Source organism: Saccopteryx leptura, chromosome 13, assembly GCF_036850995.1.
Source record: "Saccopteryx leptura isolate mSacLep1 chromosome 13, mSacLep1_pri_phased_curated, whole genome shotgun sequence".
NCBI classification, from domain to species: domain Eukaryota; kingdom Metazoa; phylum Chordata; class Mammalia; order Chiroptera; family Emballonuridae; genus Saccopteryx; species Saccopteryx leptura.
The window spans coordinates 41108112-41125778 of record NC_089515.1 but is presented as its reverse complement, the minus strand read 5'-3'; the positions used below and the strand labels follow the sequence as shown (position 1 = coordinate 41125778).

The following is a 17667-nucleotide window of genomic DNA, read 5'->3' as shown; positions in this document are numbered from 1 at the left end:
TTTGGTTGGTAAGTTGATAATCAAGGAAAGCTAAAGATATAAAAAGGGCCTTAACTTCATCGAAACATTTGATTCACTACTTACCAAGTTCCATTTCTCACAAGGACATATAAAAAAATTAAAAAAGCAATTAGTGTATTAATATTATGGTGTTGGGACTTTTTTCTTGGTATTAAAAAAAAAACTTTCTTCACTATTATTGTAATGTTTACTAAATATATACGCTAAGATTTTATTAATTGTAGAGATCTACTTAACTCATGTAAATACAGGAATACTGGTGGGCTACATCATTTTAATCACTGAAATTTGGATTCAGTTTTAGGAACAAAATGGGAACATATAACTTATTAAGAAGAAGAAAGTAAGCAATGAGGCTGATTCTGACTTTTTATGAGTTAACGACAAGATGCAGTTGCTAAACTGCATTAAAAGAACGTTGTACCACTTGTAGGAGGTAACAGTGTGCCTGTGTTCTGTACAGGTCAGATGATATCTGAGGCTGTGTTCAAATATGGCTGCTTTATTTAGGAGGGTGGCCAACCAAATAAAGTATGTCCAAAGGACAGTGACTGGAATGGTGAAAGGTAACAAAAATCATATTGTCAAAAACAGCTGCAGGATCTAGAGAGCTTTCCTCTGGATAAAAAACTAGAAAATAGCCCTGGCCGGTTGGCTCAGCGGTAGAGCGTCGGCCTAGCGTGCGGAGGACCCGGGTTCGATTCCCGGCCAGGGCACATAGGAGAAGCGCCCATTTGCTTCTCCACCCCTCCGCCGCGCTTTCCTCTCTGTCTCTCTCTTCCCCTCCCGCAGCCAAGGCTCCATTGGAGCAAAGATGGCCCGGGCGCTGGGCATGGCTCTGTGGCCTCTGCCTCAGGCGCTAGAGTGGCTCTGGTCGCAATATGGCGACGCCCAGGATGGGCAGAGCATCGCCCCCTGGGGGGCAGAGCACCGCCCCTGGTGGGCGTGCCGGGTGGATCCCGGTCGGGCGCATGCGGGAGTCTGTCTGACTGTCTATCCCCGTTTCCAGCTTCAGAAAAATGAAAAAAAAAAAAAAAAAAAAAAAAACTAGAAAATAAATGAAAGTGTGACTGTAAGAGGGATGAATGGTGGTACACATGATTGAAAACTATCAGGAGACGAGACCTTTTGCACAATATAGAAAAGACCCTATCTAATCATGGAACTGGCTGTGAGCTATCCATCAGCAGAAGTATTCAAATACAAGTGGTATATGCATCTCTCAGCATAGGGAACTAGAGAAGAAATCTGAGGTCTGCAAGGCCTTAAAGGGATCAAGATATCCTGACTCTGCCCTGGCCGGCTGGCTCAGTGGTAGAGCGTCCATCCAGCGTGTGGATGTCCAAGTTTGATTCCCGTCAGGGCACAAAGGAGAAGCGACCATCTGCTTCTCCATTCCTCCCCCTCCCTAACCTCTCCTCCTCCCACAGCCATGGCTGGATTGGTTTGAGTACATTGCTCTAGGTACTGAGGATGGCTCCAAGAAGCCTCTGTCTCAGGTGCTAAAAATAGCTCAGTTGTGAGCATGGTCTAGGATGGGCAGAACATCAGCCCCAGATGGGGGTTTGTCAGGCAGATCCTGGTCATGAGCTTGTGGGAGTTTGTCTCTCTATCTCCCCTCCTCTCACTTGGAAAAGGAAAAAAAAAAAGAAATGAAAAGATATCCTGATTCGAATGCTACTTCTGCCCTAATACATTCTCAATGAAAATGAAGAATAGCACCTGGGAATGGTCTAGACTGGCATTCTTTTAAAGAATATGCCCTGGCCAGATAGTTCAGTTGGCTAGAGTATCATCCTGAAGTGCAGAGGTTGCTGATTCAATCCCTGGTGAGAGCACATACAGAAACAGATTGATGTTTCTGTCTCTTTCTCTCTTCCTTCTCTGTTGCTAAAAATCAATAATAAAAAAAAAAGAATCTGTGGATTCCACTGATGTCACTATAGTTATGCTGTGTTAAAATAAGGTTGAGAGGAACTGTATACTATGTGTCATATTTGCAGATTTGACTCCTAGTGTTCACTGGCTTTAACCACATCTACATAACCTTGTCTAAACCAGCTGTCCTTGACATGCTGCTACAAATGCCTAATTCATCCCATAGGAGCCTTACTGTGAAGCAAGCCTAAATTTCTTTTGGAAAAAAATAGTACCACTTTAGATTTCTGCTTCTAGGAATTAATCAGCAAAAGAACTTTCCTAAAGGCTCTGGCCGGGTAGCCAGTTGATTAGAGCATCATTCCAATAGGCCAAGGTTGCAGGTCCAGTTCCTGGTCAGGGCACATATAAGAATCAACCAATGAATGCATGAATAAGTGAAATAACAAATTGATGGGTTTCTCTCTCTCTCAAATCAGTAAGTAAAATTTTAAAAATTCTGAAAAGAACCTTACTACAAGAATAAGCACATACTGACTCAAAGGACCTGGGCGCTGGAGGAAACCTCCTACTGTGACCCATCCTCTCATCCAGAGCTCACTTCCCCCTTCAACCCTCCTCACCACCCAACACTTCCATGAGCTCCAGACAGTAAGACAGCTACTGTGTGCCAGGTATTGCTGTAGGCCCTATATTCGTGTTCTCATATTTATCTTTACAACCTCCAATTATCTTTATAGGTGAAGATGATTAGTTTCAGTGAAATACTACCTATCAAAAGTCAAAATAACTACTACGTGCCAGGGCTCCATGTCGCCTGAGGTCCTGAAGGATCTTCCTCCAAAGGGAGAAAAATTGGTAGAATCTGATATAATGGTTAGCACTGAATAAAACCCCACATAATTTTCTTCTTCAAAAAGGACCCAGAATTCACAGAGCCCCTTTGTGTTGGAACTACAAGAATGCTGCCTCCAGCTTTGATCATTTTTAGAATGACTCTGGTTACCCAGACTGATATGGTTATTTACTTGAGAAAAAAATGCTGCACAGGTTTGGATGGTAACATATCAGCGGCTTACACCTTATTTACCAGACCTTTCATTATAGGAAAGAGTCTATTTATTGCAAAAGATCGTAGTAATTCAGTTTTCCCCCTCTCAAGATTTTAATATTTAAGGCCTCTGGCTTTTCAAGATCTTAATACCTTAGTAACTTAAATGATAATGGAGCTTCTGTAAAAGATAATATCAAGCGAGATTAAGTTTTCTGATCTAGGAGGCCTCCCTGCTGTTCAGGCGTGCCTCACTGCTATAATCTTTCTTCCTTACCGAGAACGTCGCTGGTGGCCATGATGTCACACGTGTACATAGCTGCCATCAGGCGCTGAGGTTTCACTTGCAGTGCATAGCGACAAGCTTCCTTCATGGTGGCAATCAGCTGTCCTGACAAGGGCCCGTAGCAGTCCGGGAGTGAAGACTCTCCTTTCGGGGCAGTCCTCTTCTCAGTGGGCTCGGAGGGGCCACCCTGCAGCTCTTGGTCTGCATCACCGCCAGAACAGCTTCCACTTCCCCCCGGTCCCTCTTTCACCAGCTCTTGATTCTGTTTATCACTTATTCCTTGTTCCTCAAATTTACTTAGGTCCCACTTTTCCAGAATAAAACAGACCCCCATGAGAGGCTCCTCACACATGGGGCCAGAGAGAGTTGCCAGCTGGAAGCCACTCACGATGCTGTTGCCCACATCTCGGTACCTACCGGATTCTTTGGAGGTTTTGCCAGCTGGGCCTGCCCACACTGAGTTCTGAAAATCTTCACTTTTATTTACTAATATATTGGGCCCACATTTTCTTGGGCCAAATGACCAGATTTGGTCAACTGTGTTCCTCCATTTTCTACCTGTTAGGTGTAGCTCTAGTTTTCCTTTCAATTCCCAAATTTTCTCTTGGGTCTTCTGGTGAATCATCTGAGTGTTCGTGCCCTCATTCAAAGATGATGTCAGTTGCTCCATAGAGCGAATCAAATCACTGTTTTCTTCCAGAATCCGAGTGACTTCTTCTGGAAGGGGCATAGCCCGAACACTGAGTATGGCTAATTTATTGGGAGTTGTCATAGTAATTAGCCCATCGGAGTCAACCTGTATTCCCTCGGGGATTTTGCTTTGATCTTCTTTTGTTTGGTGAATGACGGCAACTTTCTGTTGTTTGCCTATTTCTTCATTAACCATGTCCACTTTGGGGGGTTTTGTAATCGTTTCTCTGAATGGAATAATGGGTTCAGACACACTGATTTGAATCTTCGCAAACCTACAAATTCAAGACATAACACGAGGTTATAACAAAAAGAGCATCAACACTCCCTTGTAGAAATATCACACAATGGAGATTCTACAAAAAAACACAGAAACATAAAAATTATTATACTATGAAAGATAAATGGCTTTCATTTCATATTGGAAAGACTAATGAGACTATACCTTCAGAGGGTTCTTTGTATATAGTAGCATTTCACTGCTTTGTTCATTCTCAAAATAAATAAACCATCTGTTTAGATAAGAATGTTTTGAATGGAAAATAAATATTTTAATAAGATTTGACATATAAATTCTTTAAAATAATATTTGCCGATTTAACTGTCTGGAGAAGAAAAGCTCAATGATTTTAACTATAAATAGATGGGAGAATCACAGATGTTTAGGACATCTAGTCAAATCCTGGCCCCACAGCTGGCTTTGATAAAGAGGGAGGATCACAGCAAGAGGTGCATGATCCAGGAGTTTGTCCAGAGCATTTTCTGCAGGTTCTATCAGTATCTGCACTGTGGTTACTGAGCACTTGAAATGTGGCTAGCACAACTGGGAAATACATTTTAATTTTAATTAAATTTTAAAAGCCGCACATATCTACGGAACATTTGGAATGTGGCTACTGTGATTGAGGAAGTGAACTTTTACTTTATTTAACTTCAACTAGTTTAGTATGAAATAGCCATAGGTGGCTAGTGGCTACTGCTGGGCAGCACAGGTCTTGCACCTCAGTCTGGCCCCAGATGAGAAAGCCTCCTTTCCACAGGGGGCTTCTAGTTTCCTGCTGTGAACGTGAATGAATGATAAATTCACGGAGGATGGATTCTGGAGGCTGGCATGGAGTGATTCTGATAACAGGGAGACCATGCAGCTTTTTTCTCGTTTTCTGTCGACCTCCTTCCCAGGTAGCACTACAGCGCTGGTCTGGTCTGTGTGTGCTGTTGGCAATGTGGATGGATAGGAGTATAAACATACGCTCATGTATCTGTGTGTGTGCATTTATACATTATATGAAATCCTGGGATCTCGAAACAATCCTTTTCCCTGGGAAAGGTTATTCAATAAGGAAAATAATATACTAAAGGTCAAAGTGTGTGAAATGCTTTCATCTGACTCTAGATTTCTGCTTTCTGGTGCAGGGTAGGTATGTGGCTTATCTGATTTTATACTTTTTGATAAATTTGAAAACTCAATAAATAATTTTCTAAAATTAATGTTACCACAATTTATTTTAGAATATAGAACCTGAAAAGACTATAACATGTAGAAGAAACTAAAAATGTTGTGAAAAAAATTACCCAAGAAAGGTTTTGATTTTGCTAGTATGTTTGCTCTCAAGATTTAGTTTATTTCAAATGCTATATTTAAAATTAATCAAAATGGATGTCCATCTGATGCACTAATGTAAAACTACTTTGATGCCCGAACCTGACAAAGACAGCATACGTAGACAAAACTGTAGTTCAAACTTTCCATGCATGCAGATATAAAATCTAAGATAAAGTAACAATGAAAAAATTGGATATATGTATTTTAGTTACATGAGACACTATGCTAAGTATTTTAAATATATTATTTTTTCAGGAATTGTATTATTATCCTCATTTTGTAGAGGAGAAAACCAGGTAAAAGAAGTATGTGACTTCTCCAAAGTCAAAAAGCTTATAGTAAGTAGGATTCAAATCCCAGACCTCAGATTCCATGCTCTTACCCACTATACTGAAAAATCAAACTGAACAGCATATTGGGGGATGAGGGAATGGGATCAGAGAAGGTGAGGGGATTAGTGAAATGATATATACATAACAGAGATACAGAAAACAGGACAGCATATCCCAGAGGGAATGGGGGATGGAGCTAGGGGGTGGGGAACAAAAGGGGTATAATGTGGTTGGAGAGGTGAGGGTGTTCTACTGGGTGGGACACTTGAATCCATGTTCACATAATAAATTAAAATGAATAAAAAAATAAAAGAAAAAAAATTCTTTAGTTTTTATCACAAGTTATAAAAACTAACTTGTATTAAGTCTGTTAAAATAACATCACATTATTCAAGTAATCTATGTAAACAACTTAAAAAATGCTAAATTGTCATTTAATAAAATTTAGTACCTATCCTAACTTTAAAAAAGAAAAGCACCTAGAATTCTTAGGAATAAAAAAATATATTTTAAATTACTACAATATTTAGAAAAAAATGTATTCACATAGTTAGAACTAAGAAAATCAACTACACAGCTATTAAAACTGTAGGAGTGAATTCACACATGAAGTCTTCTTTTTCTTATAAAGTCAAAGGGGCTGTGAGTCAACAGTCCTTCAAATTTCTGAGTTTCCCAAGGAGTCTCCTATAGTAATCACTTATGAAATTAATTAAAACCACTCTATGCCATGGATGGATGGAATTGGTTCTATGTGCATGGTTGTCATACCCATAAAGTGCCTCAGGACCAAAGATTCGGTCAGTGGTGGGATTCAAATACTTGAACTCTTCCCTAATGACCATTTTAAGTATAAAAAAATGATATACTAAAAGGTAGTTTATTATTTCATACATTTAATACTTATATAAGAATAAAAGAGGTATACAAAATTAGATTGTTATAAGAAAGAGTTTTAAAATATTAAAGAAAAAAATTAAATAATACCTGACAAAAACCAATAAAACTGTTATATATTTCCAATGACAGCGTGCCACCCCGCCCCCCACCCCATTGTCTGGCACTTTTTCTCTTTATGTTAAATGTTTGTTTACTGAAGTAAGAAACGGGAGGGAGGCCCTGGCTGGTTGGCTCAGAGGTAGAGCATTGGCCTGGCATGTGGAAGTCCCCGGTTCGATTCCTGGTCAGGGCACACAGGAGAAGTGCCCATCTGCTTCTCCACCCTTCCCCCTCTCCTTCCTTTCTCTCTCTCTCTTCCCCTCCCACAGCCAGGGCTCCAGTGGAGCAAAGCTGGCCTGGGCACTGAGGATGCCACAGGTGCTAGCTAGAGTGGCTCTGGCTGCAATGGAGCAATGGAGCAACACCTCAGGTGCACAGAGCATCACCCCCTGGTGGGCATGCTGGGTGGATCCTGGTCCGGTGCATGCAGGAGTCCATCTGTCTGCCTCCCCACTTCTAACTTCAGAAAAAATACCCCCCAAAATAAATAAATAAATAAATAAAAACAAAAAAACCAGGAGGGAATTAAAATGTATTTTATCAAAGGTATAATAAGTTTTATGAAATGAATATTACTACAGGTGCTTAGAATACGCTGTTGTGCAGACAAATGTTAAAAAAGTAAGGAATGTAAATTTGTGATTTCCACACTGGGCAGCTGCCCAGGTGCCCACCTTAGAGAGAACCCTGATTACAAGTGCCATTTATTTATTTATTTATTTTTAATTTTATTTATTCATTTTTAGAGAGGAGAGAGAGAGGAGAGAGAGTCGGAGAGAGAAGGGGGGAGGAGCTGGAAGCATCAACTCCCATATGTGCCTTGACCAGGCAAGCCCAGGGTTTCGAACCAGCGACCTCAGTATTCCAGGTTGACACTTTATCCACTGTGCCACCACAGGTCAGGCCAGCAAGTGCCATTTTAACAACTGGTTCACTGAACTCAACAAAAAATGAAGTATTTATTGGTTTGCTGAACCTGTGCGAACCGGCTGAATCCCACCACTGGTTCCTATAAATCCTGGTGACACAGAGCCTGTCATTCTTTCAAAAGAAATGCAGCAGCTCAGTCTTTAGGCCTCTCGCACGGCCCTCTCCCATACTCGGTCAAGCTGACCTCCCCGCTAACTGCCCAGGGAAGTGGACTAGGGAGACTCCTCTCCACCTGGGCTCTAGGTTGCTGTCTGAGCTCCTATGAGAACACTAAGGCTGAACTTGAGTTTATTTCTCCTTGAGGCCCGCCCCAGTGCACAGAAAACTTTTCAGGGGGTAGGTGTCAGTCATTTCCAGATACTGGAATTTTTTTTTTCTTTTCTGAAGTTGGAAACGGGGAGGCAGTCAGACAGACTCCCACATGTGCCCGACCGGGATCCACCCGGCATGCCCACCAGGGGGCGATGCTCTGCCCATCTGGGGCATCGCTCTATTGCAACCAGAGCCATTCTAGTGCCTGAGGCAGAGGCCATAGAGCCATCCTTAACATCTGGGCCAACTTTGCTCCAATGGAGCCTTGGCTGCGGGAGGGGAAGAAAGAGACAGAGAGGAAGGAGAGGGGGAGGGGTGGAGAAGGAGATGGGCACCTCTCCTGTGTGCCCTGGCCGGGAATCGAACCTGGGACTCCTGCACGCCAGGCTGACGCTCTACCACTGAGCCAACCGGCCAAAGCCAGATACTGGAATTTTAAGGAAAAGCAGTTAACAAACACTTCTGAATTTGTCAAGTATCTTATTAAAGCAGTATATATTTTTTGAAAAGCAGAGGTATTATTGTTTTTATTAGTCTCATTTGGTCTAAATTATTTTTAGGTGTTTAGATATGGATAGTTTCTAAAAAAAGTTTACATAGAGTGGTTTCCACAATGAATTACTCATTAAAATATTATGATGCTATGTTAAGGGCATATTTCTAGAAAACTAATTTCTCTTACTATAAAGTACAGTGTTTTCTATACTGAAATTGAAAACTGTGATATAAAAATAAAATCTAAACAGAGAAATAAACTGAAATCCATTTTAGGTTTACAGAGTGAGTATGACTTGAAATACAATGCTAGGTACCAAAAAAATACATATTTTTAAAGAAAAAATAATAGCGCCTGATCAGGCCATGATGCAGTTGGATAGAGTATTGGACTGGGACACTGATGACCCAGGTATGAAACCCCAAGGTCGCCAGCTTGAGTGTGGGCTCATCTGGCTTGAGCCCAAAGGTTGCTGGCTTAAAGCCCAAGGTCACTGGCTTAAGCCCAATGTTGCTGGCTTAAACAAGGGGGTCACTCGCTCTGTTGTAGTCCCCCCCTCCCGTCAAGGCACATATGAGAACGCAATCAGTGAACAGCTAAGGAGCCACAACAAAGAATTGATGCTTCTCATCTTTCTCCCTTCCTATATCTGTCCCTATCTGTCCCTCTCTTTGTCTCTGTCTCTCTCTCTCTCACACACACACACACACGAGATAATGGCCTCAAAAAGTAGGATTATTTAACATGGATTTTAATTTAGTAACAAGAGTGTTAGGAGAAAATAATGTACTTCCAGGACTCCCTCCCCCAATAATAAAATGTTTTAATGTTAAAAAACAAACAAACCCTGTGACAATTAAGTTATTGTTTTAAAATACATTATGCATTATGATTTATTCAGTTAGCAGTATTTCCTAACCAACATTAAAACCTTCAGGAATGCCAAGGAAATGATAATGAATGTGAAAGAGGTGGACGCTCTACCTTGCGAGTTTGTAACTATGGCTCTAAAAGCATGTAAAGGAGGAACAGCCACAGCACCATAACTGAGGGCCAGAAACGAGGAGATGTCCATTGTGGCGGGATTTTCTAGTGAGCACGAGCAGTGGGAGGTGCTGTCCTCCTCCTCCTCTTCTGTACTGTCCTAGTGCTATAATATATATCCCGTCTTTAGAATAAAGAGGGGAAATGTTATCTACAAAAAGTGGTCTGGGATGCCTACTTTATGAGTTATAAATTCTCTTGACAGAGAAAGATCAAGACTTCCTGAGGTTTCCACTGTAGAGGCCACATCAAGAAGGAAAGGAGTCGGTCCGAGTCACAGCCTAAATTTATAACAGGTGGTTTTGTTCCGTTGTCCTGATAGGCTGTGTGTATGTATATATTTAAAAGTAAAATACTTATAGATGAAAATATTTTGACTCAAGCTAAAAACGCAAAATGATTCAAGTACAGAAGTGAATGCTATTTGTCAGTTATTAAACATTAAATCTATGACCCAACAACAGGCACAGTTCATGTTTCAGGGCCTTTCATTTTTTTGCCCCAAACCAATCAAAATCTAAGTTTAAATGGTTTGGGAAACACGAAAGCACCCACTGATTTCAGAGCTACCCTGTCTCCATGTACACCATGCGCTAACCTTTCCTTTAAGTCATCCAAACATCGCTGAAGGTGGACTTCCCCTGCGGTGACTAAAACGTGCTCTCCCGTTTCCTGGATTAAAATCTGGACACAGGGATCAGCCTGGTTTAACAGCTTCATTCCTTTGACGAGCTGAGGCATTTCACCTAGGTTAACAAAATGAAATTCTGATCAAATATAATATAAGGACTAATACAATCTAAAGACAATGTTCTTTCCACTCAAGAGAGAAGAAGAAAGAACTAAACTCTTAAAATAATGGTTTATTTTCTTTCCAATTAATGCAGTAATAAGAAGAAAACTACCTCTGGTAATGTATTTGTATAGATAGCAAACATGAGACACTTACATGCTCATCGAGACTCCCAAAGCTGATCTATACACATCTTCAAATACTCAGTACATATTAACTACCTACCATCATTATATCTGGGAATCCACCTAAAACTTATTACAACTGTACATAGTATATGCCTACAAAAGTAACAGAACTCTTCCCCGAACAGTACCTATAAAATCAACAAATAAGCAAAAGAAGCATTTGGTATGATATTCATTTCAATTCAAAAAACTACACCAGAGCCTATTTGAAACAATTATTGCTGAGACTGATATTAGTGTGGGATTCAGAACGAAGCTGCCCCCGGGCTGCCCGGTCGCTTCACCTGGAGACCTCCAGCCCCTCTTGCATTCTCTTCCGCTTGTGCTCTTGGGACACAACTGCTTTTCCCGACAGCTCCTGGCACTCGAGGTGTGGGCGGGGATTGTGATCTGCACTGTGGGTGTAGTGCTTCTTCACCCCTTCTCATACTCAGTGCTCCTGACTGTTCACTCAGGGCAGGCCAGAGGAAGTCCCTTGCTACGTTAGCAGAGACCATGGCTTTGGAGGTATTTTCATGCAGCCTGTTTCCCTTCTACATTCTCAAAAACTCAGCAATTCCTCACTGCTTGTTTTTAACATGCCGAATAAAACACAGGAGCTTTCTGCAATCAGTGGTTTTTAATATATGCTATAAGGGCTGAATATCCATATGCATTCCATGTCTATTTTTTTAAATAAAGCTTTTCTAACGATAATTAACACTTCATAATAGCTAACAACGTGTCAGACATATTACATATATGAACTCTATGAGGAGAAAGTGATTACTGTTCTCATTTTACAGATGAGGAGACAGGCATAAAGAAAATAAGGAACTTATGTTAAGGTCACAGGCTTTGATGCTAGCCAGGGTCCCACACTCTGATGGGTGTCAGCACCCTCACAGGTCCGGCAGTCCTAAGCCACATGGGAAATGCATACGTGGGATCCTGAGGGAAGACAGGGCAGGACTGCACCTGGGGGCAGGGGGAGGTGACAGAGGCGCCCTCATTTGTTCCTTGGTGGCACACTGTAGTTTTGTTTACTTAACTAGATTTATGGCTCCTATTATCTAGTGTGAACTAACTTAACCTTTACAAAATTTGAAATGTGGTTTAAAAGGATTTCTGCAGCGTCGGCCTAGCGTGCGGAGGACCCGGGTTCGATTCCCGGCCAGGGCACACAGGAGAGGCGCCCATTTGCTTCTCCACCCCTCCGCCGCACTTTCCTCTCTGTCTCTCTCTTCCCCTCCCGCAGCCGAGGCTCCATTGGAGCAAAGATGGCCCGGGCGCTGGGGATGGCTCTGTGGCCTCTGCCCCAGGCGCTAGAGTGGCTCTGGTCGCAATATGGCGACGCCCAGGATGGGCAGAGCATCGCCCCCTGGTGGGCAGAGCATCACCCCTGGTGGGCGTGCCGGGTGGATCCTGGTCGGGCGCATGCGGGAGTCTGTCTGACTGTCTCTCCCCGTTTCCAGCTTCAGAAAAATGAAAAAAAAAAAAAAAAAAAAAGGATTTCTGCAAAAACACCACTGATAATATGAATAACATGCACAAGGGAAAAATTAGTAAAAACAATGGCTGTTCGCCCTGGCCGGTTGGCTCGATGGTGGAGCATTGGCCCAGTGTATGGATGTCCTGAGTTCGATTCCCAGTCAGGGCACACAGGAGAAGCAACTGTCTGCTTCTCCACCCCTCCCTGTCCCTTCTCTCCCTTGCTCCCTTTCCCTCCTACAGCCATGGCTCGATTGGTTTGAGTGCATCAGCCCCACGTGCTGAAGATGGCTCCATGGAGCCTCCACCTCAGGCACTAAAAATAGCGCAGTGTGAGCATGGTCCCAGATGGGCAGAGCATCAGACCCAGACAGAGGTTGCCAGGCAGATCCTGGTTGGGGCGCATGTGGGAGTCTGTCTCTCTATCTCCCCTCCTCTCACTTGGAAAAGAAGAAAAAACAACAATGGCTGTCACCAGTATGAGAATCTAACACATTCTATAAAAAAAAAAAAAATACTTAAGTCTGTCTCTTCATGGTAATGGTGACAGCTAAACAATATTCAAAGAAGAAACTTTTCAAAAAAGATATGGAATATGGAGACGACTTTTAAAAATATCTACACTGGTGTTTTGCTGCCAGAAACAATGCTCTGACTTCCCAAGCTGGGGTGCAGAGATAACTATCTCTGCTATCAAGCAGCAAACAGTCTCCTTGGGGAGTAAATAGGCCATGTTCAAAGACAGAGGTTAGAAACTCTTTAAAGAGTAGGTGGTGTGTATGGCCTCCATATTTGAGAAGATTATTTCCATTATATACCTACCTGAAAATTCACAGAACATTGCTGAAACAAATTGTGAAGAACCAAGTCTTAAACACATACATTAAAAAAGTGTCATGAATATCACAAGCTTTTAAAAACAAGGTTATCTTACTTGGGTGTTTTGGCTCAACTGCAACCCTCACAATAGGTGTGGCTTCGAAGCTGAGTGGTATGAATGGTGGGCAGGAGGGCGAACTACACAATGTTGCAGATTTCAGCACGAAGTCTTGAAGGCCCCCTATTCCTGCAGGAAGAAAAGATTCATGGGTTAATAAAAGATGATCAATTCTAAATTTACATAAGAAAAATAAGAGCATCAACCCAGTGTACATGTGACCAGAAGCCACACTAAGAAAATGTGGCAGAATGAGGCAGGCCCACACTGAGGTTTCGGACCCCTGGATGCTATTTAATTGCTGTTAAAAATCTAGGCATTCTGCTAGTTTTTGTTTTTTTTCCCAAGTGTGCAAATCCTTTTACAACATAATGAGCCAACACATCTACTCCGACCACAGAAATTGCCATGTCTAGATCCATTATGATTGAAAATACTAATTATTTCTAGTTACAACTTTTTAAAAATATTAATTTGATGAAGATGAGTTTCTAATGAAATAATCTCTTTTGCAAATCTACTTACATACGGCTTAATGTAATTAAGAGACTGGAAATCTGCTATTGCTAGGGAGCACCTGCCCAATGCTACCCTGCACACTACCCGTTGTAGAAGAGTATCAGCCAGCCAGCCCTCTCCCCACTTCAGGCACCTGGCTGATGGCTGCGTAATACTCCAAAAGGTGTATTTGTCTGTGAGGAGACGAGAGCAGAGAGAATACCCCAAAAAGAAAGACAAAGGGGTGCAGTGAACCTCAAATCCGGAGTAAAAGCAGACGACATTTTAGAATGAATTAAGAAACACATACGAGGCCTGACCTGTGGTGAGGCAGTGGATAAAGCATCGACTTGGAACACGGAGGCCGCTGGTTCGAAACACTAGGTTTGCCTGGTCAAGGCTCATATGGGAGTTGATGCTTCCTGCTCCTCCCCCCTTCTCTCTCTCTCCCCTCTCCCTAAAATGAATAAAATCTAAAAAACTAAAACAACACATGTGAGGACTACCTTTGTGCTTCTGGGTTCAGCTAGATTGATGAAGGCATAGAAGGGAAGGCCGCCTGCTTCAGGGAGAGGTGACACCGGAGAAGGGGGTATGGATATTTAATCAGCATTCTACTTACGTATCTTGGATTCAGAAACAATTAAGGAAAGAAAGCAACTCTGCCACCTCCAGCTGACAAACGGATGCAAAGGAACAGGGGCAATGGGATGCCACCCAACTGAACCTTCGCTGGGCGCAAAAGCAGAGGCAGAGGCTCTGAAATGCAAGCTTGGAGGGTGGCTTAGAGGTCTCCTTCAGTCTGAACACACAGTACTACGGCACCCCGTCTGACACCCTCACCCCATGCACCCAGAATTCACTGCTTCACTATGTGAAGAGGTAAGAAAATCTTACACTATGCTAAAACCTGTCTTCCCCATCTATATATATTCTTAGCTCAGTTCTCCAAAGGTCCGCAGAAAACATGCTGCTTCTATGAACTACCTTTTGGATTCTGAAGGCATTTTTCAGATCCTTTTAACCTCTCTCTGCTTCACACTCAACATCATTAAGTCCTTTAACTGTTCAGATCATGACAAAATTTCCAGATCTTTTGATTACTAGACTGAAAAATTGAAGTTTTCAAGGTACTAAATTCAGTCCCTATGCCTCCAAGTGTACAAATCTGGTCACGGTCTAAGTTTATTACCATACCTTTTGGTCCAGCACACAGAGTTCTACACCTGGTCATAGTTTCTTTTTTTTCCTTTTTTTGTGCGCATGAGAGAAATATATATAGAGAGACAGACAGGGACAGATAGGGAGAGAGATGAAAATCATCAGTTCTTCATTGTAGCACCTTAGTTGTTCATTGATTGCTTTCTCATATGTGCCTTGACAGGGGGCTCCAGCAGAGCCAGTGACCCCTTGTTCAAGCCAGTGACCTTGAACTCAAGCCAGCGACCTTTGGGCTCAAGCCAGAGACCATGGGGTCATGTCTATGATCCCATGCTCAAGCTGGCAACCTTGGGGTCTCAAACCTGGGTCCTCTGCATCCCAGGCCGATGCTCTATCCACTGCACCACCACCTGGTCAGGCTGGCCATAGCTTCTTGTCAACGCCTCCCCCCCCCCCCCCCCCCCCGGGTACCACATGCCACAGATCAAGTCTACTCGAGTTTCCACCAAGTCTAGAAATAACATCTCCCGTGAGGCTGGGGGTTTAGGAAAACCCCACAGTAAATATTCTCTTTCAAACCTCATCCATCCTGCTTCTGACCTCTGACCAGCATGCATTTCCTTCCTGAACACACAGCACATGGTTTTAATGACAAGATAAAGCTGGTCTCCTCTCTGTATCACCAGGGACATGGGCTGCAGGTGGTCAGTATATTCTGAACACTGTCTCTTAGAACTTCTCATTTACAGTTTGCTGTTCAAGTTACCAGATCTACTCTTGCTACTTCCATATGCCCAAATTTGTGAACATGACTATAATTCTCCTAAAAATAATCAAGGATAAAAGGCAATACACCTCAGTATTTCTAGTCAAGATTAAGAATTTGTGGAAGAAGTGATGCTCTTGGATAGTTAAAAACTATACATATCACCATTTTTACTTCTCTTAAAATATACTTTTAAAATCTAGGAAAGAAACCATTATGATTGGGGGGGGGGGTAAATTACCATACAATGATTTAAAAACACTTTAAAAATTTCTTGATAAATTAGATAATTATTAAGTGTACAACTTGATATTTACACAAAATATAGTATAAAATAGGTTTTTTGTTTAAAAAACAATGCTATCAAGTATCTGAAAAAAGAGTAGTATGCCCATAATCACACCATTCTAATATTGTGACTATATTAATTTTTATATATTTCCATCCTCTATTGGCACACATAATTTAAAAATTACACATAATGCCCATATAACTTTTTCCTTTGACTTCTGTTGCTTTAGTAACAATTATAACAATTAAGGAGGAATTCCTCCTTCATATAAAGTACATTTGCTAAAGCATTTTCCAACCAGGACTGGGACCAGGGCAGGGTGGGGATGAAGCACATGCTCCCTCAAGGGAATCGTTTCAGAATTTCTGGGACGGAAGTGATATTTCAGGAAAAAAATCCAAAATAAGTGTGGCATTGATTTGTTTCAAGGATTAAAAAGGGTGCAATTATTTTTAGTGTTTATCAAAAAAAGGCATATAGCTTAAATAAGAGAAAACAGAAATATGGAGTGAAGCAACTTACTAAACAGCAAGAATTCTAGCTTGTTTTTTATATAAATACTAGTAACTTATGTCTGATTGAAGAGAAGTGACACAAGTCCTCTCTGGTCCCGATTCTTCTCTACACAAGTACAATTAGATACACAAGCGAGCGAACTCCAGCTCACACACTGCAGAACAGATGGCAACACCTGAGTCCACGCTGAGCTCTTCCACTGGGCACACACAGGCCTCGCCGGGCTGTGTGCCACACCCTTCAAATGCTTCCTAACCTCAAACGGGCGGTTTGTAAACCAGTTCGCAAACACTGTCCAGCCAAAACGTTCTCCAGGCTCCCTCTAATGTTTCCCTCTAAGGGGCACTTTTTGCATTTCATCTTTTATGATATAAGACTAAAAATATTGTGCTGGGCTGAGATGGATGGTCTCCCATTGAGAACTTTTTTCTATTCTTAATAACTCCCTGTTGCACAGGCTGAATCAATCTAGGATGAGGTCACACTGGCAGGCAGAAGAAGATGGTGAAATCACTACTGTGGTTTAATACTGCTTTCTGGGGACAAGCCTGTTCACTGCCTAAACAGACAGTATTACTATCTTGAGGGAAGTCTGGATTCGTAAAATGCGCTTTCATTGAGGGTATAAAAACATTACTATGATTAAAAGAAAAAAAAAAAAAAGAAAAACTCTGTGGGAAAAATATGTGAATGCTCTAGCTAGACAATGGTCTCCTAATCACCAAACTTGAACGTTACTACACTCAGAAACCATCAACCTGTTCATTTTAATCTGTTTAGTAAGCCTGAGTTAATGAACTCCTTTAAACCCTCAAACGAAGTTTTATGTAACGGTCATCTACAGAGCCTCGGGCTTGTGAGAGCATGGACACTACTTTGGAAGGGACATGAAGATTCAGACAAGTATAATGACTTTTTAAGTACAGGTTCCCACGGTGGTGGGATAAACCCCCTGGTTTTGGAAGACCACCTTCTGCTCTTGGACCTTCTGTTTTTCCATCCTGAGAAAGCCCATGTTCTCTGCCCCTAACTTTATGCCTGTATTCTATATTTCTAACCAAAACCTGGATTCTGCTCTCTGACTCCACTAAAAAGGGCATCTATCAGAGGATCCATGCATGCTGTAACCCCTGTCATGGGGTTCCGTAGGCAGTTAGGTACATGAATATAAAATGTGCCTTTCCAAGCCTGCTTGGCTAGCATCTCCAAAGTAGACCAGAAAATCCTGATGGGTTTCGGAGGATGGGTCAAGTCTGTCCAGGATGCTAAACAAGTTCATTAAAGCTACTGCCCTTTAGCTTCTTGGTGTTATAGAAGGCCCTAGGAAAAAGTCTTGCAACAATGACATCATTATGTCAGATTTTTTCCTTCTCCTAGGGACAGATGGAGCTCATAGCAGCTAAT

At 41.9% G+C, this 17667-nt stretch overlaps 1 protein-coding gene across 1 annotated transcript in view; it reads right to left on the bottom strand.

Moving 5' to 3' along the window:
* The window catches only part of LOC136384397 (elongation factor-like GTPase 1), a 93519-nt gene that overhangs the window by 21514 nt on the left and 54338 nt on the right, over positions 1–17667 (bottom strand). Inside the window, exons 16-18 of the mRNA XM_066354535.1 lie at positions 13028–13159; positions 10241–10388; positions 3228–4201 (exon numbers count right to left, since the gene is read on the bottom strand). Coding sequence (XP_066210632.1) covers positions 3228–4201; positions 10241–10388; positions 13028–13159 — 1254 coding nt within the window. The remainder of the gene's footprint in view (positions 1–3227; positions 4202–10240; positions 10389–13027; positions 13160–17667) is intronic.